The sequence below is a fragment of the Pteronotus mesoamericanus genome, unplaced genomic scaffold (assembly GCF_021234165.1).
Source record: "Pteronotus mesoamericanus isolate MK-2021 breed Mesoamerican mustached bat unplaced genomic scaffold, CSHL_Meso_final contig_20, whole genome shotgun sequence".
NCBI lineage: Eukaryota > Metazoa > Chordata > Mammalia > Chiroptera > Mormoopidae > Pteronotus > Pteronotus mesoamericanus.
In genome coordinates, this window is record NW_026555085.1 from 1,193,253 (window position 1) to 1,218,182 (window position 24,930).

The 24,930-nt window shown below is 44.8% G+C and overlaps 1 protein-coding gene across 3 annotated transcripts; it reads left to right on the forward strand.

Moving 5' to 3' along the window:
* The first annotated feature begins 2,941 nt into the window (after positions 1-2,941).
* On the forward strand, positions 2,942-24,024 carry ABCF1 (ATP binding cassette subfamily F member 1). Of its 3 annotated transcripts, none has more exons than XM_054569012.1 (25): positions 2,942-3,127; positions 6,954-7,000; positions 7,197-7,281; positions 7,426-7,557; positions 7,698-7,735; positions 7,818-7,919; positions 8,776-8,850; positions 8,936-9,046; positions 9,873-9,965; positions 10,184-10,306; positions 10,721-10,821; positions 10,899-10,984; positions 11,266-11,405; positions 11,493-11,641; positions 11,964-12,047; positions 12,241-12,365; positions 12,572-12,684; positions 12,819-12,990; positions 13,121-13,195; positions 13,286-13,356; positions 20,911-20,943; positions 21,029-21,197; positions 21,383-21,447; positions 21,528-21,600; positions 21,747-24,024. In XM_054569012.1, the coding sequence occupies exons 1-25, from the start codon at positions 2,995-2,997 to the stop codon at positions 21,911-21,913; spliced, it is 2,562 nt and encodes an 853-aa protein (XP_054424987.1). In that variant the 5' UTR covers positions 2,942-2,994; the 3' UTR covers positions 21,914-24,024. The 3 variants fall into 3 exon arrangements, with proteins under 3 accessions (XP_054424987.1, XP_054424985.1, XP_054424986.1); XM_054569010.1 differs by having other exon boundaries at positions 7,197-7,292; positions 7,428-7,557; positions 21,747-24,023; XM_054569011.1 differs by having other exon boundaries at positions 7,197-7,292; positions 7,431-7,557; positions 21,747-24,023.
* Positions 24,025-24,930: the final 906 nt, after the last annotated feature.

The following is a 24,930-nucleotide window of genomic DNA, read 5'->3' on the forward strand; positions in this document are numbered from 1 at the left end:
GTTTACTTATTTCACAAGTCAAGAGGCAGACAATCTAAGGCATGTGTGACTATCATACTACCACAAGGTCCTTTGATATTACCTCCCCCCAGATTTCAACTCCACAATTCCTGGGGTCAGACCCTCCTATTCACAGTCCAAAGCGAAATTCCAGTTTGCTCATCCATGCTCCAAGCCTCAGGATTAAGGAAGGGCAGAGCACACCAGCTGTCTTGAAGGAAATTTCCTTGAAGCTAATATACAGGTCTTCAATTTATATACCACTGGCCGTAACTTAGACCTGTGGTCAATACCTGACTGCCAGTGAGGCTTGAAAAACTATGCTATTCAGGCAGCTATGAGCTGAGCAAAATGTACTTTCAGCAGGTGAAAACAGTAGGATGAATATCTTCTACCAGCTACTCCCTGCTAAAACTTCAGAATGCAGTAGAAAATAAGACAGTAAAAGTGACAATGCCCTTCCAGCCAAAGGCCACCAAGGACAAAACACTAATAAGCAAAGTTGGATTTATTAACTTTATAGATGTTACCTCATTACAAGAAGGTTAGGAATGACAGGATTAGGGGCTGTGTCAAGTGATTGGGGGAAAGTTCAAGAAAGAGGGGATTTGTTCTAGATTGGGAACTGTTGGGAAGTAGAGGCAATTTTACAATTGCACATCTTAATAAATCTCATATAGAAGGCAGGAGAAATGAAACATGGCTAAAGCTGTAACTAGGTAAAAAAAATTTAAAAAGCAGTCATCACTCATTATAGCCAAGAGGAAGCTGTTTACTATTGTTTAGTATTTATGGTTTACACAGTGACGTTGTTTTTGTCCACTCTTAGACAAGATTATGAACTTTGTCTGCACTGATGTCACAGAATGACCTTGTCTGCCACTGGTGTCCTGTGAGGTTCATTATGAATATGAGAGCACATGGTCTAGCTGTAAGTGCCAGGCCATTTCCCAGGCGCCAGGGCCTGTTTTCCTCAAAAATAAACAAATAATCACAGATTGTGGTTAATGGTATAAAGAAAACAAACAGGATATTGCATACAGAATAACACTTGGGGGCTACTCAAGACATGGTGGTTAGGAAAGACCTGGCTGAAGAATCTATAGCTAAAGTCACCTGTCAAGAGAACATCAGGTGGAAAGAAGAGAGGACCGAGACATCAGCCTTGAGGAAACTGATATTAATGGGCAAGTCAGGGTGGACAAGGGTGAGCCAGACAAGTAAACATGAGGTATGACCAGAAAGGCGGGAGAGATCTCAGAGTGCAGCATCATCTGATTGCTCTGTGCCAGGTACCATGCTAAGTTCTTCATAAGTATTGTTTTATTTAAGCCTCACATTCATTCAGTGAATGATTTAGCACCTTCTCTGAGCCAAGCACTGGGAGCTAGGGGTGTATCAATTAAAAAGACAAGCCTTTGCCCTGGCTGGTGTGGCTCAGTGGATTGAGCACTGGCCTGCGGACCAAAAGGTTGCTGGTTCAATTCCAGTCAGAGCATATGCCTGGGTTGTGGGCCCGGTCCCCAGCTGGGAGTGTGTGAGAGGCAACTGATCTATGTATGTCTCACACATCAATGTTCCTCTCCCTCTCCTCCCTCCCTTCCCCTCTCTCTAAAATTAAAAAAAAAAAATTTAAAGACAAAATTCTTGCTTATATGGTGCTTACAGTCTATTGAGGATGATCTACAATAAGGACATGTATAATATAATCTTAAGTAATAAGTGCTCTGAAGAAAAATAAAGTGAAGAAAGAGGTGGAGAGTGACAGGTCAATATTACAATATATAGGGCTTTGAGGAAGTAGCATGCAAATAGAGCCCAAAACTAAATGAGAAGGCAACCACATGAATATCTGGGAAAAAATGCATTCCAGGCATAGAGAATAGCAAGAGCAAAAAGTCCTGAAGCAGAATTGAGTCCTAATGTTTGAAATAAAAATAGAAGGCCAGTGTGGCTAGCCAGACTGCTGGAAATGAGATCAGAAAGGTCAACAGAGGCGAGGTCATACAGAGCCCTCTGTATGAAAAGCAAAGCATTTGGATTTTATTGTGAGCGATATTGCCAGGAAGAGAGGGGAAAGGGAGCAGCCACTGAGATGGAAAGGAAACCTGAAAAGCAGTGTCCCTGAAGAAAACAAGGGAAAAAGGGAGTGGCCATCTGTATTACTTGACACTGAGAAAGTGAATAGGATGACTGAGAACTGACCCTAATCCCTTGACCCTTGGCAGAGTGAATTCAGGCAGTGGTGGGGACACAAGCATGACCGCAGTGATTTAAGGAGAGAATGGGAGCTGAATAGGCTGACAGGCATCTGCTCCCAAACTTAGGTAGTAGTGTCAGAAATGAAGCCAGCCCTGGCTGGAATAGCTTAATGGATCGAGCACGTGCCTGCGAACCGAAGGGTCATCAGTTGGATTCCCAGTCAGGGCACATGCCTGGGTTGTGGCCAGGTCCAAAGTAGGGGGCTTTCAAGAGGCAACCACACATTGATGTTTCTCTCCCTCTCTTTCTCATTCACCTCCCCTCTCTCTAAAAATAAATAAATAAAATCTTTAGGAAAAGAAAAAAAGAAGTGAAGCCAAATCTTAATGGTGGTGTTGGTTTAATGGGTGTATATATGTCAGAACTTACCAAGGTGTACACTTTGCAGTTTCCCTGTCAATTTAGTATATGTGCATTTTATGGTATATTATACCTCAGGGGCTGGTCGAAGGTAGCATCCACCTAAAAAAAAGAAAAGGATGCCTCCATTCTTACATGCTAGTCGGAAATCAGTGAGGCGGCTTCTGGTAGCCACTGAGTTCATCTTCCCAGGCTGTCATAAATCCTCTGTCTACGCTGGGAACTGGCATGCGCCGCCCCCGCCCCGTCGTTGGAAGCCACGCCCCCACCGGCCGCAGACACGCCCCCTTGATGGTGGTGAGGCTAGCACAAGCACCGTCAGGGGCGGGGCCGGTTGTGCAGGCTTGCGTAGGTTGCGGGGTTCGGAACCCCATGCTACCGGAAGCGGAAATAGCCGTTGGCGCCGCCAGAGTTTCCGTAACTGCCATCGTGATGCCGAAGGGTCCTAAGCAGCAGCCGTCGGAGCCCGAGTGGATCGGGGACGGAGAGGGCACGAGCCCCGCAGGTGAGGCTCGTGGGCAGGGAGGGAACAAAAGAGGGAAGAGGAGAAGAGAAAGAAGAGTGTGCCTGTTTTAGCAGAAGGTCACGGAACGCGAAACTGACCGGGCCGCGCGGGGCTATTGCGCATGCGTGCATTGGGGCGGAGCCGCGTTTTCCCAGTCAGCAGTGGGTTTCGGGTACGCGGCGAAAGGAAAGGCGACCCGTGTGGCTTAGGAACTTAAATGGGACTGGGCAAAAGACGAGGAAGAGCATATGGAACCGCGACAGAAATGGAGAGAAATGAGAAAGTTCTCCTCTTCTCTTTTGGACACGTTCCGCACCACACTATATTCTACGTCCCACAGAAATACATAAACTGCATCTGGACCTCTGGCTGCGCTGCAGCGCACAGATAACACACACCCCTGAGGAGCCCATGATCCCACCTGCTTCTCAACAGAGGATGGCTCCTTCATGGGCTCTTTCATAAGGCACATCTGACTCAGCTGGAGAAGAAGTGAAGATGCTGAGTGTTGCAGTGAGGGTTAAGGTTTACTTGGAAACAGCAATCTTTGTTGAACACGTGTTTTTAATTAAGCACTATATATCCTGTGCTTTGGTGGGGCGGGGGGAGGGAAGAATATGAAGACATACTGCCAGGCTTGAAGACACTTCAAGGGGAAGATAAAATGTATACAAATGATTGCAGTAGGTACACAGTGACCAGTTCTACAAGCATTTATTGGATGTCTCCTGTATACCTGGTACTATGCAAAGGAACTAGGAAGGTAGGGTAGTATAAAAGCTAAGCCTTGCTTTGAAGGGGCATCCAGTCCACTGGAAGGGACAAAATATTAATTAGTGGTTGACAGAGTGTTTTATGAGTGCTTGAGAATGCTACAGGACTGAGAAGAGAGAAGAGACGCATTACCCAAACAGGTAGGGTAGGGGTGTTAGTGAAGCCTCCCAGGAATATGTGATATTAAATTCATTCTTGGAGAATCAGTATGAGTAAGGTAGCAAGGAGAACATTCCAAGCATAGGAAAAAGTGTGTGCAAAGCTGGTTCCCACTGCTTGGTGACTAGTGTAATGCAGTTAGAAAGATGTGCAGGAGACAGATAACGAAAGGCTTTGTACACTATTCTGAGGAGTTTAATTGAAGACCTATTGAACTGCATAAGGAAAGATACAATCAGTTCACCCCAACAGCACTGAGCAGTGGAGAATGGCTTGACTTGGTGGAGATTGGAGACAGGAAGACTGTTTAGGAGGCTGTCAGAATGATTCAGGTGAGAAGTGGTAAGAGAGTAAGCCAAGGCCCTGAAGACTAAAAAGTTAGTAAGGAAGTGGCGTTGACCAGAACGGGGAACTAACTGATGGAAGGGAGAATTAGTGATGACACTCACTTAAGTAACCCAGTAGGTAGTAGGGTATTAACTGAAAGCAGTGTGGACCATAGGCTGCGGAGTGGGAAAAGAGCAGTTTTGAATGCCGAGTTTGAGCTTTCTGTGCAATTTCTAAGAGGAGATGGCAGGGAGACAATTTGTTTAGTGGCTGTGGAGAGAGATCTAGTCTAAAAGGGAAGACACAGACAAGGGTAGTTGAGGTGATGGATGTCGATGCAGATTGAAGCAAAATAGGGCAGAAGATGGGAACCCAAAAGGATCTCAACAATTAAGGAAAGTAAGGTGAAAAAGGAGGCTGAGGAGATGAGATAGAGGCAAACAGCCAGAGACACTAAGGCAATCCAGGAGCAAGCAGCACTCCTGAAGTTAAATAATGACAGGAGAGAAGTAAAAGGTAGTAAGCATTGAATGTTGCAGAGAAGTCAAGCAACTAAGGACTAAAAAAAATATTTTGGGGGTTGAGCAGAAAGGGACAGTGGCAACTTTGTCAAAAGTAGTATTCATTAGGAGGTGATACCCAAAGAACATGGCAGTGTATTTGAAAAGGAACAGGAGGTGAGAAAGTAGACCTAGTGTGGACAATGTTTTTCAGACCCAGTGAAGACAGGATAGAAAACAATGATTGAGGGAGGAGATTGTAAAATTAAGGAAATTGTTTTATTTAACTTTGAAGTTAGGCGCAGCCCAAGTGATGTGTAAAGAGGAGCCTTTACAGGAGGAGAGATGGAAGATACAACATAGCTTAGCCACATTTAGCCTTATTCTATTCCTTGGTGATTAATTACACTTTCTCACAACTGAACCCATGCAAGGCTCTTCTCTCTGCGCTCAGGAGGGTCAGAGTGATGTTTAAAGTGCAAAAGACATTTAAAGGAAGGAGAGATGGGATGATCGTGTTAGTCCTTGGGGGAGAAAATGGTGTCTGGGATTTGTCACTCCTACGTGTTGTCAAGGTGAGTGGATCATGTTGTTCCTTCTTTTGGGGGTTTTTTGTTTTGTTTTGTTCTAATGTGCCTTCTTACGCGTTTCATTGTATCATCCTTCTTAATGTTTTTAGGCTTAGACTCCTTGGAGTAGCATATAAAGCCTTCGTTATTTCTCCTGCAGATCTTTTCCAATCCATCACACTAGTCACCCAATACTGAGATCAGATTGTGAAGTGTGTTCTTGATGGGGGAGTTCAGCATGCCTGGGACTGAATCAAGGGGTCAAGAGAAGCCATTGTCCAACACATAGGTATAGGTAGAGAAACAGAGATATAGCAGAAAAGGTAGGATAGGGCCCTTTCAATCTGAAGCCCTAAATTGTAGGAATTGTCCTCATTAATCACCAGTTTTAGGCATAGTAGATGTGCAGTAAAACTTTCCTAAATAAATGATTGCTATGGATGACATGGCATTCTGGTCTGAGAAGTACTTTAATGTGGTACATAGCAGAAGCCATTGGAGTTTTTTGTTTGTTTTTGTTTGTTTTAAGCTAAATGATTACAGTCATGCTTTTGGACAAGATGGGATGGTTTGGAGGGAATATGATGGTGGATAGGCCTGGAAATGAAGAGAAATCATGAAGCTGCTAGTTGGCTTCCAGACTGGTGGTGGGAGGGAGATAGGGAGATAGACATAGTCTGCTTCCCTCAAGGAAGCCCGGCTAGACAGAAGAGAGGAGCTGGAATTTATTGTCAGTATACTTTTAACTTACTGATTTTAGAGAGAGAAAGAAATATTGATTTGTTTTTCCACTTATTTATGCATTCATTCTTGCATGTGCCTTGACCAAGGATGGAACCTGCAACCTTGGTGTATTGGGATGACACTCTAACCAACTAACTGAGCTATCCAGCCAGGGCCAGTCAGTAAACTTTTATTTACTCCTTCTTTGCTCCCTGGGAACACAAGCTACCAGTAAATAATGCTGCAGGTGACTAAGAGAAAGGCTGTTAGGTATCACAGAGTGTAATTTGAGCTAGAATGTTGTACAAGCAGAGCAGATGGGGCATAGACCTAGATGTTCAATACTTACTAGATGCTCATTTACATTGCCTGTAAGTTTCACAGACAACATATCCCAAACTGAATTCATAGTATCTTCGTCCTATCTTGGTTGGCAGGAGTGGGGAGAGGGAATCTTCTCTTCCATTGTCTCGAGTTAATAAATGGTACCAGTAGCCCAAGTAATTTTGCCAGCTACATACATAGGAGTCATCTCTGGCTGCTCTTTCTTCCTTTCTAACCCTACCATCGTCCTCTGAATTCCACTTTCTCCCTCCCGACTACCACTCTAGTCCAAACTACCATTGTCTTTCTTGTGGGACAGTGCAAGTGTGTACAGAATGATAGTTTTATTAGAAAAATAGGAAAATAGGATAGAAGCCATTGAGGGCTTTGCAGATCAGGATGCTTTGAAATTTGCAGATCAGCATTCATGATGTCTACTTAACCTTCTAGACCAAGTGGTGAAGAAGGGGAGAAAGGACAAGAAGAACAAAAAGACGGTGAGGAAATGAGGGTTGAAAGTGAGAATTGACTATGAGTGTTTCTGTGTGAAGGTAGTGGGAGGTCTGGGGGGAGAAAAGATCTTGTCAAGAAAGGAAGCAAGGCATGGGTGGAAGGGAGGGTCAGTGAACCTATGTGTGGCAGAGGGGCTCAGTGGGTCTGTGAGCCATATTTACCTATATCTGAACTCTGTAGTTCTTTGAAGAGCTGGCAGTAGAAGATAAACAAGCTGGGAAAGAAGAGAAAGTGCTCAAGGAGAAGGAGCAGCAGCAGCAGCAGCAGCAGCAGCAGGTACAAGTGTCACGGGCCCGCTAATCCCTCTCCAGTCCACATCAGTGCAGCCAGGTGATAAAGAACTCTCTGCAAGGCAGAGTTACTGTAGGGACCAGGGCCTCAGCCTCATTGTCTCACTCTCTTTGCTTTTAGCAGCAAAAAAAGAAACGAGATGCTCGAAAGGGCCGGCGGAAGAAGGATGTAGATGATGATGGAGAGGAGAAGGAGCTCATGGAGCGTCTCAAGAAGCTGTCAGTGCCAGCCAGTGATGAGGAGGGAGAGGGTAAATGACCTGAGGGGAATGGGTACCTGGAATCCCTGAGCCATGAAAAGTGAAATGTCTCATTCCTTGATCTATGTGGTTTAGATTGAGGAGCCAGACATCATCATTTCGTGCCCCATCTTCTTTTCCTGTCATTTCAGTACCTGCCTTGATACCCCGAGGAGGGAGAAAAACCAAGGTAAGCCATCTGCATGGTAAACAGACCTCAGGGGTGCAGCCTTGACCATCCCACTGACTTCTCCAGCCCTTTCATTCTCCAGGGAGGTAATGCTTTTGCAGCCCTGATTCAGGATCAGAGTGAGGAAGAGGAAGAAAAACACTCTCCTAAGCCTGCCAAGCCCGAAAAGAATCGGATCAATAAGGTGAAAGTGGTTGCCCTGCTAGGCATTCCCACTCCATGTAGCACCTTCTGGCCATGGTGTGCTAATTCCCTAGCTTGATTTCTTGTTCTTAAGCCAGCTCTTTTAGGTGTGTCTTGCTTAAACTGTCAAAATAGGCTTTTTTTTTTTTTAAGGTTTTATTTATTTTTAGAGAGGGAATGGGGGGAGAAAGATGAGAAGAGAAACATCAATCAGGTGCCTCTCATACACATCCCCTACTGGGGACTGAACCCACAAGCCAGGCGTGTGCCCTGGCCGGGAATGAAACCGGCGACCTTTCACTTTGTGGGATGACTCCCAATCAACTGAGCCACATAGGCCAGTGGGCGGGGGCAGGGATTCAGATTTTTAAAATACTCTTTTCATCACTGAGAAATCTACTGAGTGATTCTGTTGCTTTCAAACTCAAAATCTACAACAGAAGCCTTCAAGTCTTTGCTCTTCTACCTGGGACTCTAACACATGTACCTTTCAGATTGGTCTGACTGTGTCTTGGCATCCAGCTAACTATCTTTCTGTTGAAGCCTTTGTTCTTTATGCCATGTGCTCCATCCTCCCTAGAACGCCATCTCCAAGCTCATGTCCATTACTTCCTCTTAAGATTTACCCTGTCAAGGAAGCCCTCTCATGCTGTGGCCTCCCCACCCATGCAGTTCACTGCCTGACCCACAGGCAGATGATTTCTAGCCTTCACTATCTAGGATCAAGTGGGAAGCTACAGTTTTTCTGGGTGATCACTAAGTACAGTCACCTCCTAGTCCTAGACTCCCTAGAAATGCTTGTTAAGCAACAAGGTAGCAAATAAATCTGTGTGTGCATGTCTCCATGTCCTTTCCAGGCTGTATCTGAGGAACGACAATCAGGACTTAAGAACAAAAAAGGAAAGGAAGAAAAGTCAAAGGGGAAGGCCAAGGTGAGGGAGGGAGTAAATTGGCAGGAGAATATGCTGGGTCTCAAGAATTTGAGCATTTCATTAGACTTGCTATTTTCCCTGTTAGCTTCAAAATAAATTTTCCGCTCTGGACAATGAAGATGATGAAGATGAAGAAGAAGAAATAACAAAAGAGCCACCCCAGCAAGAGAAGGACAAGGCCAAGAAAGCAGAGCAAGTGTGTGTTTTGGTGTTGAGGGGAGGAGACCAAGAACTGGGGGCACTGTTACTATGCACAACAGGAGTTGGCGAACATCTATAAAGGAGTTGCCACAGTTACTATTTAGTTTTGCAGGCCACATACAATCTCTGATGCATATTCTTTCTCTCTCTATTTTTTAACAACTTTTTGAAAATGTAAAAACCATTCTTAGTTCAGGGCCATATAAAAATAGGCCACAGGTCAGATTTGACCCATGGGCCACAGTTTGTAACCCCTGATCCAGACAGGAAAGGGCCTGGCGTTAGCCTCAGACAATCTGGCTGTGTTTTCTTGAATACATCTTTCCACCTACTTGGTTCTCAGTCATTTCATCTACATGATAAGAGGGAGTCTAGTGATCTCTACAGTCCCGTGTATTTCTAATCCTAGATTCTCATTCTGGATTCTGCTGTATCCCTCAGTGGCTGTATTTATGCCTTCCAGACCTTTTCTTGGCACGTTAATATGTAAGCTGCTGTAACACCTGATACACAAGGAAGAGAACCCGTGACATTTATTCTGCCATCACAATAAATTGCATTGCATTTTATTCTGTTACATTGCATTGGTAGTTTGCACAGGCACATGTACCTTGTTTCATATGTTCTCCTGTCATCTGCCTTGTAGCATTCATGGTAGCACAAATGCATAAGAGGCCAGGGATGGGTATGAGAATGAGAGGCAGTCCACCATATCTCGGGATCTAGGTGCAGAAGGAAGGAACTGACTGTGGAACTGGGGGTAGATGACATGAAATCTGAGTTCTAGATGGGGACCCTTGGTTTTTTTTGTCATCCCCTAGTTCTCACCAGGTTCAGAGGAAGAAGGGGAGTCTAAGACCGATGATCCTTATGCCCACCTTAGCAAAAAAGAGAAGAAAAAGCTAAAGAAACAGGTAAGACCTTAGATTCTTAGTGATCAAAGGCAGGAAAATTATATTTTAAGTTTCAGTGAGGGGATGTGAATTGAGGGACAAGGAGAGCTCTGAGTGCTATTTCAAATAAAACCATCAGAGTAAGAACAATGTTCTGTGAGCCTTGTCTTGGTGTCCAATGACATGGGGCTGTATCGTGGTGACAGGAAACTGGCAGACAGTGGCTTTTCCCTCCTTAGATGGAGTATGAGCGCCAGGTGGCTTCATTAAAAGCAGCCAGTGCTGCTGAAAATGACTTCTCCGTGTCACAAGCAGAGGTGTCCTCCCGCCAAGCCATGCTAGAAAATGCATCTGACATCAAGGTAAGGATGGGCTTCTCCAGCTCACCAGGAAAGTGCTGGTTCTCTCACCTGCCTGGCCCTGGCAGCCAGGAAAGTGGGGTGTGAGTGGCTTAGTCCACTGTAGCAAAGATTGGAGCCATTTTCCATACCTTGAGTTCTGCTGCCTTGAGCAAGGAAATAGAAAAATCAGTACACGTGTAGAGTGTCCATGCTTGGAGGGAAGTAGGTGGAACAGGCTGTAGTGGCTTAGGATTTGGGAGAGCCTGTTGGAGGCAGTGCGCAGGGAGACTGGCCGAATAGGAGGAGGGGATTATGCTGGAGGTCTCAATTTGCTAGAGGCATCCCTGCAGGGAGAAGTCTGTAGCTACTGTCTGAAATGGACAATTCTCACTGTTCCCATTCCTTCCCTCTACACTGCTCCCTTGATGGCTGCAGCTAGAGAAGTTCAGCATCTCAGCCCATGGCAAGGAATTATTTGTCAACGCAGACTTGTACATTGTGGCTGGCCGCCGCTATGGGCTAGTTGGACCCAATGGGTGAGTAGGGGAGGGGCTGGAAGGGAGATGAGCGATTTCTCAGGGGTGGTCTGGTCCTAATAATTCTCATTCTCCAGCAAGGGAAAGACCACTCTCCTCAAGCACATTGCCAACCGAGCCTTGAGCATCCCCCCCAACATCGATGTGTTGCTCTGTGAGCAGGGTGAGGCCCCTGGTGGGGAGGTGGTTCCAGGGTGGGTGTTGTAGTGACCAAACAAGAAGGGAAGCAGTTGTGGTGGGGTTGGAAAGGTTATGTGGGAGCCTGGAGACTGGGTCTGGGAAATGATCCTAAAGAGAGAGTGAGGAAGTGAGGATGCAAGACATTTCATTTGGGACAGGTACAAAGAGCTGGGCAGGGTCAGGCAAACCAGAAAAGGATCTGAAGGGCAGAGAGAACGGGATCTGTCACCCTTGGGGTGGCCTGACTGTCCTCCCCGCTCTCAGAGGTGGTAGCAGATGAAACGCCCGCAGTGCAGGCTGTTCTCCGAGCAGACACCAAGCGATTGAAGCTGCTGGAAGAGGAGCGACAGCTTCAGGGGCAGCTGGAGCAGGGTGACGACACAGCTACTGAAAGGCTGGAGAAGGTAGAGGACTCAAGGCACAGGGTCATGGCGCTGAGATTTACGGGTTCCTGCAACTTCAAACAAGTGACCCCTTCTCCCTCCTTCCAGGTGTATGAAGAACTGCGGGCTACTGGCGCAGCAGCCGCAGAGGCCAAAGCCCGGCGGATCCTGGCTGGTCTGGGCTTCGACCCTGAAATGCAGAATCGGCCCACAGAGAAGTTCTCAGGGGGCTGGCGCATGCGAGTCTCCCTGGCCAGGTGAGCTGCCCCTCTACCACCTTCATTTCAGCCTCAAACCGCCAGGCCCTTTCCCTTTTTCCCATTCTTCCAAGGCCAGCAGGAAGGTTCAAGGCTGAATTCTCTCTCCCTTACTATTTGTTGTCAGACTTTGGGCCTCTTCTCTATTTCTCTCCCTACCTGGTGGACATTCTCATTGATGTCTCCTGCACAGGAACTCCTTTAAGGAGAGGTTGGAAGGCGTGTTCATGGTCTCAGGCTCCACCTCCTGGTAGCTGCTCTGGGGCTCTCTGAGAAAGGATCTTCCCTCTCTGACCCTACACTTTGCTGCCCAAACCTCTAGGGCACTGTTCATGGAGCCCACACTGCTGATGCTGGATGAGCCCACCAACCACCTGGACCTCAATGCTGTCATCTGGCTCAATAAGTGAGTCGCCTTTAAAGTCCTGGCATCAGTGGTTCTTGTGCTGCCTTGATTCCTCCGGCTCTCCTCCACTCTGCCCTTGATGGACTAAATACAGCTGGCCCTTTCCCTCCCTGTCCTCATGTCTGCCTGTTTCCCATGACTTAACACAAACTTGACCATTGTGACCTTTTCCACACTCCTCTCTAAAACCCAGCTACCTCCAGGGCTGGCGGAAGACGTTGCTCATCGTCTCCCATGACCAGGGCTTCCTGGATGACGTCTGCACTGATATCATCCATCTTGATGCCCAGCGGCTTCATTACTATAGGGGCAATTACAGTAAGTAGAGTAGCTTATGGATAGAAGAGAGAGGTAGGGGCCTGAAAAGAGGCCTGAGAGGGAGGGCCATAGGGACGTGGTTATGAGCATCTTCTCAGAATCTAGACACTGATGCCCCTCCATCCCATCATTCTCAGTCCTGATTGTCCCTTTGTCTGCTGGGGAAAGGCCACCCACTTGATGCTTGTCCTCCTCTTCTACCCCAGTGACCTTCAAGAAGATGTACCAACAAAAGCAGAAAGAACTGCTGAAGCAGTATGAGAAGCAGGAGAAAAAGCTGAAGGAGCTGAAGGCGGGTGGCAAGTCCACTAAGCAGGCGGTAAGGTCTTCCTGGGGTCTTAGGATGGGGTTCCTTCTCAGGAGAATAGAGAAAAAACAGACCCTGGGGACCCAACCTGCATCTCAGGGACCATTGTGAAGGTGTGGGTTTCTATCTTTCCTGCTTCTCTCCAGGAAAAGCAAACAAAGGAAGCCCTGACTAGGAAGCAGCAGAAATGCCGACGGAAAAACCAAGATGAGGAATCTCAGGACACCCCTGAGCTCCTGAAGCGCCCCAAGGAGTACACTGTGCGCTTTACATTCCCCAACCCCCCACCACTCAGCCCTCCTGTGCTGGGCCTGCACGGTGAGCCACTGCAGCCCAGCAGCACAGGGTGGAGCATGGGTACCCCAGTCCTCTTCTCCAAAGCCAGGACATGGGAGAGGGACCTTCAGGGTAACTGAAAAGAAAAACTGCTTCCTTTCTTTTCTCTCAGGTGTGACATTTGGCTATGAGGGGCAGAAACCACTCTTTAAAAATCTGGATTTTGGCATTGATATGGACTCAAGAAGTGAGTTGGTTTGGGTGGCCCAGGAGGTGGAACAAGAGCCTCAGGGAGAGTGTCTGAGACCTCTTTGACCACCTTTCTTGCTTCTTGCAGTCTGCATTGTGGGCCCAAATGGCGTGGGGAAAAGCACCTTGCTCCTGCTCCTGACAGGCAAGCTGACTCCGGTGAGTCCTGGAGCCAGGTAGGGAGGCATTTGATGACAGTGTATGGGAAGTATGAAAAAGCACTCTTCATCCTAGGCTAGGATCAAGAAGCACCTCTGCAGGGGAGAGTAAAACACAGAATTCATCATAGACGACTCACTTCCCTAAGCAGTACTGTAGAAAACAGTTTAGATCAGATCAGGGAGGAAAGCCAGGAGAATGGGATTCGGACAGAATCCCCATATGTGTTCTGGTTATACAAGAACTATGTTACTTATAGAATGACTAAAATTGCATAAGCCAAAGAAAATCTAGAGATAGCCAGTAGTAATTTGGGTGGGTAGCTTACTCCTTTTTACCTCTACAAATCTGCATATTCATTTTTTTAATTTAAATTTTTTTATTTATAAAAATTGGGTATTTATTCTTTTTTTAAAAAATTATTTATTTTTTATTGTTCAAGTACATTTGTCTCCATTTATCCACCACCACTTTCCCCTGCCCCACCCACCCCTACCTGCCACCCTCAATCGTTCCCCACCTTGCTTCCTCCATTGTCCTTCACACCTCTTCTTGATCTGACCCCTCCCTGCCCCTCTACCCCTCCCACCCTCCCGTCCCTGTCTGTTTTTCTTTCTTTCAGTGTTGCTGGTCATATTTTCCTTGCCTGCTTGCTTTGCTGACTAGGTTCCACTTATAGGTGAGATCATCTGGTATTTGTCTTTCACCACCTGGCTTATGTCACTTAGCATAATGCTCTCCAGTTCCATCCATCCTGTCACAAAGGGTAGTAGGTCTTTCTGCTGCATAGTATTCCATTGTGTAAATGTACCATTGTTTTTTGATCCACTCATTTCCTGATGGGCACTTAGGTTGCTTCCAGCACTTGGCTATTGTAAATTGTGCTGCTATGAACATTGGGGTGCATAGGTTCTTTTGAATCGGTGCTTTGGGATTCTTAGGGTATAATCCCAGCAGTGGAATCGCTGGGTCAGAAGGCAATTCCATTTTTAGCTTTTTGAGGAAATTGCACACTGTTTTCCACAGTGGCTGCACCAGTCCACATTCCCACCAACAGTGTACTAGGGTTCCCTTTTCTCCACAACCTCACCAGCACCCATTTGTTGATTTACTTATGATGGCCATTCTGACCAGTGTGAAGTCGTATCTCGTTGTGGTTTTGATCTGCATTCCTCTGATGGCTAGTGATGATGAGCATCCTTTCATATGTCTCTGGACCCTGTGTATGTCCTCCTTGGAGAAGTGTCTGTTCAGGTCCTTTGCCCATTTTTTGACTGGATTGCTTGTCTTCTTGGAGCGGAGTCGTGTGAGTTCTTTATATATTTTGGAGATCAAACCCATGTCTGAAATATCATTGGCAAATACATTTTTCCATATGCTTGGTTCCCTTTTCATTTTGCTGATGTTTTCTTTAGCCGTGCAGAAGCTTCTTATTTTGATGAAGTTCCATTTGTTTATTCTTTTTTCCTTTATGTCCCTTGCTCTAGGGGACCTACCGGTGAAAATATAGCTGCTTAGGATATCTGAGAGTTTCCTGCCTATGTTCTCCTCTAGGACTTTTATGGTGTCACAACTTACATTTAAGCCTTTTATCTATCTTGAGTTTATTTTTGTGTATAGTGTGAGCTGTTGGTCGAATTTCAATATTTTGCATGTGGCTGTCCAGCTCTCCCAACACCATTTGTTGAAGATGATATTTTTACTCCATTATATGCTTCTGCCTCCTCTGTCAAATATTAGTTGACCATGGAGACATGGGTTTATTTCTGGGCTCTCTATTCTGTCCCATTGATCTATGCATCTATTCTCATGCCAGTACCAGACCATTTTAATTACAGTGGCCTTGTAATATACGTTGATGTCAGGCATTGTGATCCCTCCTGCTTGGTTTTTCTTTCTCAAAATTGCTGTGGTTATTCGGGGTCACTTAGGGTTCCATATAAATTTTTGAAATGTTTGTTGTTCTATGTCTGTGAAATACATCACTGGTATTTTAATAGGGATTGCGTTGAATCTATAAATTGCTTGGGATAATATGGACATTTTGATGATGTTAATTCTTCCAATCCATGAACATGGGATATGCTCCCATTTATTTGTGTCTTCCTTAATTTCTTTCTTCAGTGTTGTATAGTTTTCTGCGAACAGGTCTTTTACGTCCTTGGTTAAGTTTATTCCTAGGTACTTTATTTTTCTTGTTGCTATAGCAAAGGGGATTTTTTTCCCAATTTCTGCTTCTGATATTTAATTTTCGGTGTCTAAAAATGTCTTTGATTTCTGAATGTTGACTTTGTATCCTGCTGCTGTGCCAAATTCACTTATTAGGTCGAGTAGTTTTTTGGTAGAGTCTATGGGGCTTTCTATGTACACTATCATGTCATCTGCAAACAATGATAGTTTTACTTCCTCCTTTCCAATTTGGATGCCTTTTATTTCCTTTTCTTGTTGGATCGCTGTGGCTAGGACTTCTAATACCATGTTGAATAGAAGTGGTGAAAACGGACATCTTTGTCTTGTTCCTGATATTTGAGTAAAGCTTTTCGTTTTTGCCCATTGAGTATGAGGTTGGCTGTAGGTTTTTCATATATAGCCTTTATTATGTTGAGATATGCCGCTTTTATTCCCACTCTGCTGAATGTTTTTATCATAAATGGATGCTATACCTTACCAAATGCTTTTTCCTCATCTATTGATATGATCATGTGGTTTTTGTCTTTCCTTTTGTTTATGTGATGTATTACATTTATATATTTGCAATATTGAACCATCCTTGCACCCTTGGGATGAATCCCACTTGATCAGGGTGGATGATCTTTTTAATGTATTACTGGATGCAGTTTGCCCATATTTTGTTGAGGATTTTAGCGTCTATTTTCATCCGCGATATTGGCCTGTAGTTTTCTTTGTTGTGCCTTTATCTGGTTTTGGGATTAGGATGGTACTGGCCTCATAAAAAGAGTTTGGGAGTCTTCCCTCTCTCGGATTTTTTTGGAATAGTCTGAGAAGGACAGGGGTTAGCTCTTCCTTAAATACATTGTAAAATTCTCTTGTGAAACTGTCCGGTCCAGGACTTTTGTGTGCCGGGAGTTTTTTGATTACTATTTCAATTTCACCAGCTCTTACTGATCTGTTCAGACTTTTGCTTCTTCTTCATTCAGTGTTGGAAGGTTATATTTTTCTAGAAATTTGTCCATTTCATTAAGGTTTTCAAGTTTCTCAACATATAATTGTTCATAGTAATTTCTTATAATCCTTTGTATTTCTGTGGTATCAGTTGTTATTTCTCTTCTTTCATTTCTGATATTATTTATTTGGGTCCATTCCCGTTAGTTCTTGATGAGTTTGCTTAAAAGCTTGTTGATTTTATCTTTTCAAAGAACCAGCTCCTGGATTGGTTGATCCTTTGAATTGCCCTTTTAGTCTCTACGTCATTCAATTCTGGTCTGATCTTGATTATTTCCTTTCTTCTACTTGCTCTGGGCTTTGTTGTTGTTTCTCCAGTTCTTGAAGCTGGGGGCTTAGGTCATTTATTTGAAATGTTTCTCTCATTTTGAGGTAGGCCTGTATTACTATGAACTTCCCTCTCAGGACTGCCTTCACTGTGTCCCATAGGTTATGGACTGTTGTGTGTTCATTTTCATGTGTTTCCAGAAACTTTTGGATTTCTTCTTTGATCGCATTATCAACCCATTCATTGTTTAATAGTGTGCTATTCAGTCTCCATGAGTTTGAATGTTTTTGAGTTTTTTCCTTGAGGTTGGTTTCTAGTTTCAAGCCCTTGTGGTCCGAGAAAGTGCTCATTAATGGTTTCAATCTTCCTGAATTTGTTGAAGCTTGTTTTGTGCCTTGTTATGTGGTCCGTCTTTGAAAATGTCCCATGCTCATTTTAAAAGAATGTGTATTTTGCTTCTTTGGGATGAAAGGTTCTATATATGTCAGTTAAGTCCATTTTATCTAATGCTTCATTCAGTTCCACAATATCCTTGTGGATGTTTTCTTTGGAAGATCTATCCATTTTGGACAGTGAGGTGTTAAAATCCCCTACTATCAGTGCGTTACTGTGTATATCTTTCTTAACATTCTCCAAGATTTTCCTTATATATTTGGGTGCTCCTATGGTGGGTGCATATAGATTTACAATGTTTATGTCTTCTTGATGGATTCTTCCTTTGAGTATTATGAAGTATCCCTCTGGGTCTCTTATTATGGCCTTTGTTTTGAAATCTATTTTGTCTGATACAAGTATTGCTACCCCTACTTTTTATTTTTCCTGTCCATTTGCTTGGAATATTTTTCCCATCCCTTTACTTTCAGTCTATGCAGGCCCTTTGTTCTGAGGTGGGTCTCCTGTAAGCAACATATGTGTGGGTCATGCTTTCTTATCCATTCAGCTATCCTATATCTTTCGATTGGGGCATTTAATCCATTTACATTTCAAGTTATTATTGTTAAATACTTATTCATTGTTTCCCTTTGTACCTGTGATCCTCTCTTTCTCACTCTCTTTCTTCATCTTCTTAAAGCAGTCCATTTAGCATATCTGGTAGTGCTGGTTTGATAGAGGTGTATTGTTTTAGCCTTATTTTGTCTGGGAAACTCCTTACTTCACCTTCCATTTTAATTGAGAGCCTTGCTCGGTAGAATAGTCTTGGCTGCAGGCCCTTGCTTTTCATGACTTGGAATATTTCTTGCCATTCTTTTCTTGCTTGTAGTGTTTCTGTTGAGAAGTCAGCTGCTAGCCTTATCAGGACTCCCTTGTATTTTACTCTCATATTTTCTCCCTTGTTACCTTTTCGATTCTCTCTTTGTCGCTCATATTTGCCATTTTAATTATGATGTGTCTTGGAGTGGACCTCATTAGGTTCCCCTTGAATGGGATCCTCTGTGCTTCCTGGACTTGAGTGACTTCACCTCTCCAATTAGGGAAGTTTTCCATCATTACTTTTTCAAACAGGGTTTCTATCCCTTTTTCCTGTTCTTCTTTTTCTGGCATCCCTATTAGATGGATATTATTACATTTCAGGTTGTCCTGCATTTCCCTGAACACAAAGAATGAAGAGGCCTTCATTCTTTTTGAGTCTTTTTTCAATATCTTGCTCTTTCTGGGAGCTTTTTTCTACCTTGTCCTCCAGCTCATTGATTTGATCCTCTGATTCATCGTGCCTTGTTTTGATTCCTTCTACTGTGTTCTTCTATTCAGAAATTCTTCACCTCTTCTTGCCTCTTATTGATAGTTTCTATGTCTTTTTCATGCTGATATAGTTTGCAGTAAGTTCCTCATAGTTCCCCTGTATTTTTTTGTAATTTTCTCTGAGCTCACTGAGCGTCTTTAGAACCGTTGTTTTGAACTCAATATCTGATAATTCACTTGCCTCTATTTCATTTAGTTCTCTTTCTGGGGATTCCTCCTTTCCCTTCAAGTGGGGGGTGTTTCTTCTTCTTCCCATTGTTTGTGCAACTTTGTTTTTGCTTCTGCTTCTTAAAATGATCTGTCTTGACTTTCTGACTTTGTGGTGTGAACTTCTATGGTAGGAGTTCACTTTTTTTTTCCTTTCTTTCTGGGTCTGCCTCTGATGATGTCAGCTGTTGACCCTGTCTGACCTTAGGCAGTCTTTAAAAGACTTCCAGGAATCTACTGTCTGTGTCTGTCTCCTCCAGTTGTTAATTTAGTCACTCTGCCCTTCACCAGTCAGGGCCAGGCTGAGTCCCTCCTGTGTGCTGGGCTCTTGGGTCCTTTCATGTTGCTGCCACTCAGGGGAGTAGTCTGCCTGAGCAAGATGGCTGCTGCCGTATAGGGGAGGAGTCAGCACTGGGATCCCCCTGGCTACTTCCTCGACTCTTTCCCCAACACCTCCGTCTCCAGACTCTCCTCAAGCATCTCTAGACCACTCTGCATCCCCAGTAGCCAAGGATCTTCTATCTGTGACTGTTGTTCTTTACTAAGCAGTTGGGCTTACCCAACACCGGGCCAGGGCTGAGCCTCCTCGGGGTGGGGCTATTGTGTTCTTTCACGCTGCTGCCACTCAGTGGAGTGGTCAGCCTGAACAAGATGGCATCTGTGGAATGGGATGTGAGTCAGCACCAGGACCTCACCATCCACTTGCTCAGTTCTTTCCCCAAAGTCTCCCTCCGCAGTCTCTCCTCAGGCGGCTTCAGCCCACTCTGCCCTCACCTCTGCTGGGGCCCAGGGTAAGTGGCTGCCGCTACAAATTTTTGCATTGGCCCTTTAAACAGGTCTTTGCGTCTCCAAGCACCCATCTCCAGCAGATAGCACCCTGCCACTTTTCAGAGCTGGCTGCTATCTGTGTGCTTTTTGGGCTCTGGTGCTGTAGGCTGGAGATCCCCGCTTATGGTTTATACCCTGCTCTTCTCAGGGGGATCCAACTGGCCGTGTCAGTGTCCCTGTGGCGCTGCCACCCGTGGGCACCCAGTCCACCTTCCTGAGCCTCTACCGCACTCCTTAACAGTTAGGTTGTGCTAAAACAGATCCCTCTCTCTGTCTGAGGTTTTAGGGCTCCTCTCTCGCTATTGTTCAGTTGCTTTCCAGTTGATTTCTCCACAATGTAGTTGTAATTCCAGATTGGTCCTGGGAGGAAGTCAGTGTGACTTCAACTCACTCCTCCGCCGTCTTGAAGTCTCAAATGCTGCCAACTACTGATGATTGAATATGGAAAAGTTTTTTCCAGATAATACATACCAAGCATTTTTCCATGCCAATAATTATGAACATACCAGATTTATTAGACATCAGTCCTATAGATTATTTTGATTTTTTTTTTAGCTTCTTTTACTTTTAGAGAGAGGGGAAGTGAGAGAGAAAGAGAAGGAGAGAAACATTGGTGTGAGAGATGTTGATCTGTTGCCTCTTGCATGCCTCCAAGTGGGTACCTGGCCTGCAACCCAGGCATGTGCCCTGACTGGGAATCGAACCAGCGACATTTTGGTCCACAAACCAGTGCTCAATCCACTGAACCACACCAGCCAGGGCTGGTCTTCACTAAATGACAATACTATAGCAAGTATTCTTATTTTAGATCTTTATGAACTTAGTTTTTCTTAAATTTGCCTTTAGGACTTTGGCAGTATATTGCCCTATGGCGCCTTAGGTAGGTTGTGGAGACCTGTCCTACCCCGTCGCCCTCCTGGTAAGAGGGCCCTTTCTTCCGCACAACACAGAGTAACTTTCAGGAAGGTGCTCTTAGATCCTCCAGGGACCTGTGTTTAACCCCCCTCTGAGGTGGTACCCTGAGAATGGGCTTGTGCGTGTGTCTCTCTGGGTGGGAAGGGGAGTTCTTTATTTGTGGTCTTTCCCGTCCTGATTCTGAACCTGTGCTTTGTCTCCCTTCCTTCATTCTCTCCTTCACTCCCTTTTGCCCTGTATTCTCATTTCTTGGTGTGCCTTTGTCATATTAAGAAAAACATCCGTGTTCCTTTTCTCACACTGACCTCTTCCCAGCCCCATTCTCATATTAGTCTTCCCTTCAGAAAAGTTACGTATGGACCTGCAACACCTTTTTCCTTTCCCTTATCTCATCCCTTGCTCTTTTTTTGCAGACTCGCGGGGAAATGAGAAAGAACCACCGGCTGGTAAGTTGGCTTTGGGAATTAGAGAATAAGAGTCTGAGAGAAGAAGTGGGACTTAGACTGACCACTTCTGTCTCCTCTGGGGCAGAAAATTGGCTTCTTCAACCAGCAGTATGCAGAACAGCTGCGCATGGAGGAGACACCCACTGATTACCTGCAACAAGGCTTCAACTTGCCCTACCAGGATGCCCGGAAGTGCCTGGGCCGTTTTGGCCTTGAGAGTCATGCCCACACCATCCAGATCTGCAAACTCTCTGGTACTACTGTAGGGGGCTGGGGAACGTCCTCCTCAGTATTCATATCCACAGACTGTATCTGGAGGCAGAAGGGAAGAGGAACCAAGGCTTGAGGGCCTCAACACACCCAGGCACATATTCAGGGTTGGCCTACAGAAATGCAAGGTGGTCAGAGGTGTGATGGACCTCCTTTTTCTCTTCTACAGGTGGGCAAAAAGCCCGAGTTGTGTTTGCAGAGCTGGCCTGTCGGGAGCCTGATGTCCTCATCTTGGTGAGTGAGCTGGACTGCAGAAAAAGGGTAAGTTACAGGTAGGAGTCCTAATGCTCAGTCATGGGATGCCTCTTCTACAGGATGAGCCCACCAACAACTTGGACATAGAGTCAATTGATGCTTTGGGAGAGGCCATCAACGAATACAAGGGCGGTGAGTAGCTCAGAATGCACCTCCTCCTCCTTCCTCTGGAGAGCAGGCTGCAGTGGCCTTCGGCTAGGGCTCACTCTCCTCTACCGCGCTCTGATTTCCTCCTCCTCCTTTCTCCCAACCCTCATTCTCACCATCTTTCTTCAAAGCTGTGATCGTCGTCAGCCACGATGCCCGACTCATCACAGAAACCAACTGCCAGCTGTGGGTGGTGGAGGAACAGAGTGTTAGCCAAATTGATGGTGACTTTGACGACTACAAGCGGGAAGTGTTGGAGGCCCTGGGTGAAGTGATGGTCAACCGCCCCCGGGAGTGATCTCCCTTCCCAGAAGACCAGCTTGTGTGGCCTGGATGTCCTCTGTTGTCTCTTTGTCTCCACTTAGAAGCCTGACTCTGGTCTGCAGCTGACAGGGAGGGGGAGGTGGTCTTGATATGAGCAGAATGCCACTTCGATTGCTTCCTTTCCTCTGAAAGATTTGTCTTTTCACTGTTCCTTATAAACTGGTCTGGCCTTTCTTTCAACACCCTTCTGTGCCAAAAGAGATGACCATCTTCATTATCGTGGGTTCCATCCAAACTTAGGTGACCAGTTGTCTTGAGTCTCTCTCATTGCTCTGCACCCTGCCTCTGGTCCACTTTAAAGCTTCAGGCCTAGTGGTCCCCTGGTCCTTGAGTGGTGCTGCTCTTCTTTTTGATGGATTTCATACTGACTTTGTGATACAAATGGCTGTGGCGGTTCAACCAAGGGAGACGTCTGTGGCCTGAGCTGTTACCCAGGATTTGGTGCATGCAGCCTCTTGTCTAGTTGGGGAATTGGGGGCAACAAAGGAATGCTGCTGAACTTGAATTTCCCTGTACAAGGGGAAGGAATAAAGGAAAGGAATTGCTGCCACCCTGTCTGTCTGGAGATTCATGGGAGCCGGAACTGTTTTTGATCTTGATTTGCTTTATGCAGTATTCTGGCAGCATTTAGTATCCTCACTTCCCCACTAATACAGATGGATCTAACCTGCACTCTTAACTGCACCTATAATGGTGCTTCCTCTTTAAGGAGCCTCCCTCCCTTCCCCTCACCTTTCAGACAAGAATAAGGGAGAATGGTTCATCCATTCCATCCAGGACACTCAGGTCTCTTACCGTACAAGGTCTGCCCTTGTACCGGGGGCCAGCTACTAAATCACCCGACATGTAGAATACTGTGGGTTATACATGAAGGGGAAAAACAGGGTCTGCCTTCATGAATAGTTAGAGAAGACTTAGCAGATAAGAAATGAATGTACATTGTGATAGGATAAATTGCCAATGCATGGTTCTCTAGATTCTTAAGTTGCTACATGCTCCTAGAAGGGAAGATTTTTCTGGAACTTGATTTTTGCCATGATCATTTGCCATGATCATTTGAAAAAGAATAAGGATTTGAATAATAAGCTAACCAGAAAGCCATTTTTGGAACCTCAAAAGAGCAGATCTCAGGCATGGAAGGAAGAAAACCAAAACTAGGAGTTAATGAGAGAATGTGGCTGGAATGGCCACTTCTTAGATTGAAGAGGTGGGTTTGGAAAGTAAAATACAAGTGATGGGTGGTGATTTTAGGTAGTGAGGGGCAAGCGAACTGTGAAGCACTGACTGGTATAGCTCAGTGGGCTGGGTATTGTCCTACAGGAGGAAAGGTCACCACTTCGATTCCCAGTCAGGGCACATGCCTCAGTTGTGGGCCAGATCCCCATTGGGGGCATGTGAGAAGCAACTGATTAGTGTTTCTCTCCATTCCCTTTCCATCTCTCTTAAATACGTAACATCTTTTTTTTTTTTTTTTAAGGTAAACTGTAGAAACTTAAAGGGATGGACCCCATAACTTCTGTGGGGATGGGGAAATCCTGAACTAGACAGAGTTGGAAAGGGCAGGAAAGATGGAAGGACCAGGTATGGGAGCTAAAGACAAGAGGGTGATCAGTGTAGCTATCCAGTTCCAGGGGGATATGAAGAGCTGTTTGTTTTAAGACTAAGGTTGGTCCCTGGCTGGTGTGGCTCAGTGGATTGAGCGCCAGCCTGCTAACCAAAGGGTCATCAGTTTGATTCCCAGTCTAGGGCACATGCCTGACTTGCCAGCCAGGTCCCCAGTAGGGGGCATGTGAGAGGCAACCACACATTGATGTTTCTCTCCCTTTCTTTCTCCCTTCCCATTTCTAAAAATGAATAAATATTTAAGAAAAAAAAATGAAGTTGAAATTCTTAATTTTGAGAAATTATTTTCTGACCAAGTGATTAAGTAATATGGGACCTCAAGTAAAAGGATTGTACTGCAAGAGTATGTTTGGTGTGGAGACTGTTGCAGAGGTGCCATAAGGGCACATGTCCAGTTTAGAGAAAAAGCAACCCCCTCCTAACATAATTGGTAAGATATTATGTGTAATTTCCACAACTCCCTGAAGCATCGTAGAACAGTAGAAGTCAGTCTTCAGTTCATTTACTAATGGTGTGACCTTGGACAAGCTTCCTGGTACCTGTTTTCTGTAAGAAGGTGATAAAAAGTGCCTATCTCACAAGTTTATTAAGGGATTCATATTGTAATTATTTATAAAGTGTTTTTTTTTTTACTTCTGTTACTTGTATTTCTTGTTAGATTCTGCATTTAAAATTTTCAGTTTACTGGTCTAGATGAGATGATACATAAAATAATAGAAATGTAATCTTCAAAATGAATGCCACATTTTTACATTGCAAGTTTTTGATCACTTACTGCATGTACTTCAGATGCTCCAAAGTAACTTCTATCCAAGGGCACAAATTGTATATCTTTCATCAATATACATAGTATATAATGTAATGAGATTAGTAATATACCTAAACATGGGCAAAAGGATGCTACTTCTCCGCAAGTATCAGCAACACTGAAATGGAACACAGGAGAAATAACAAATTTATATTGTACAGCATCTGGGTAACCCAAAGCCTGGAAAAACACAATTTCATTAACTGAATTAAATATTTTTTTCACCCTGGCTGGGATGGCTCAGTGGATTGAGTGCCAGACTGCAAACCAAAGGGTCACCAGTTCAATTCCCAGTCAGGGCACATGCCTGGGTTGCAGGCCGGGTCCCCAATGGGTGGTGTGTGAGAGGCAACCACACATTGATGTTCTCTCCCTCTCTCCCTTCCCCTCTCTAAAAGTAAATAAAATCTTTAAAATATTTTTTTTTCACAAATAGCTTTTAGTACCCACAAATCTTACACTAATGTACATAATGAGCAGCATGGATGTTTCCATAAAAGTAGTAATTCTGCACATTTCCCTAATGAGGAAATAGAGGACACTAACCTGCCAAGCCCTCT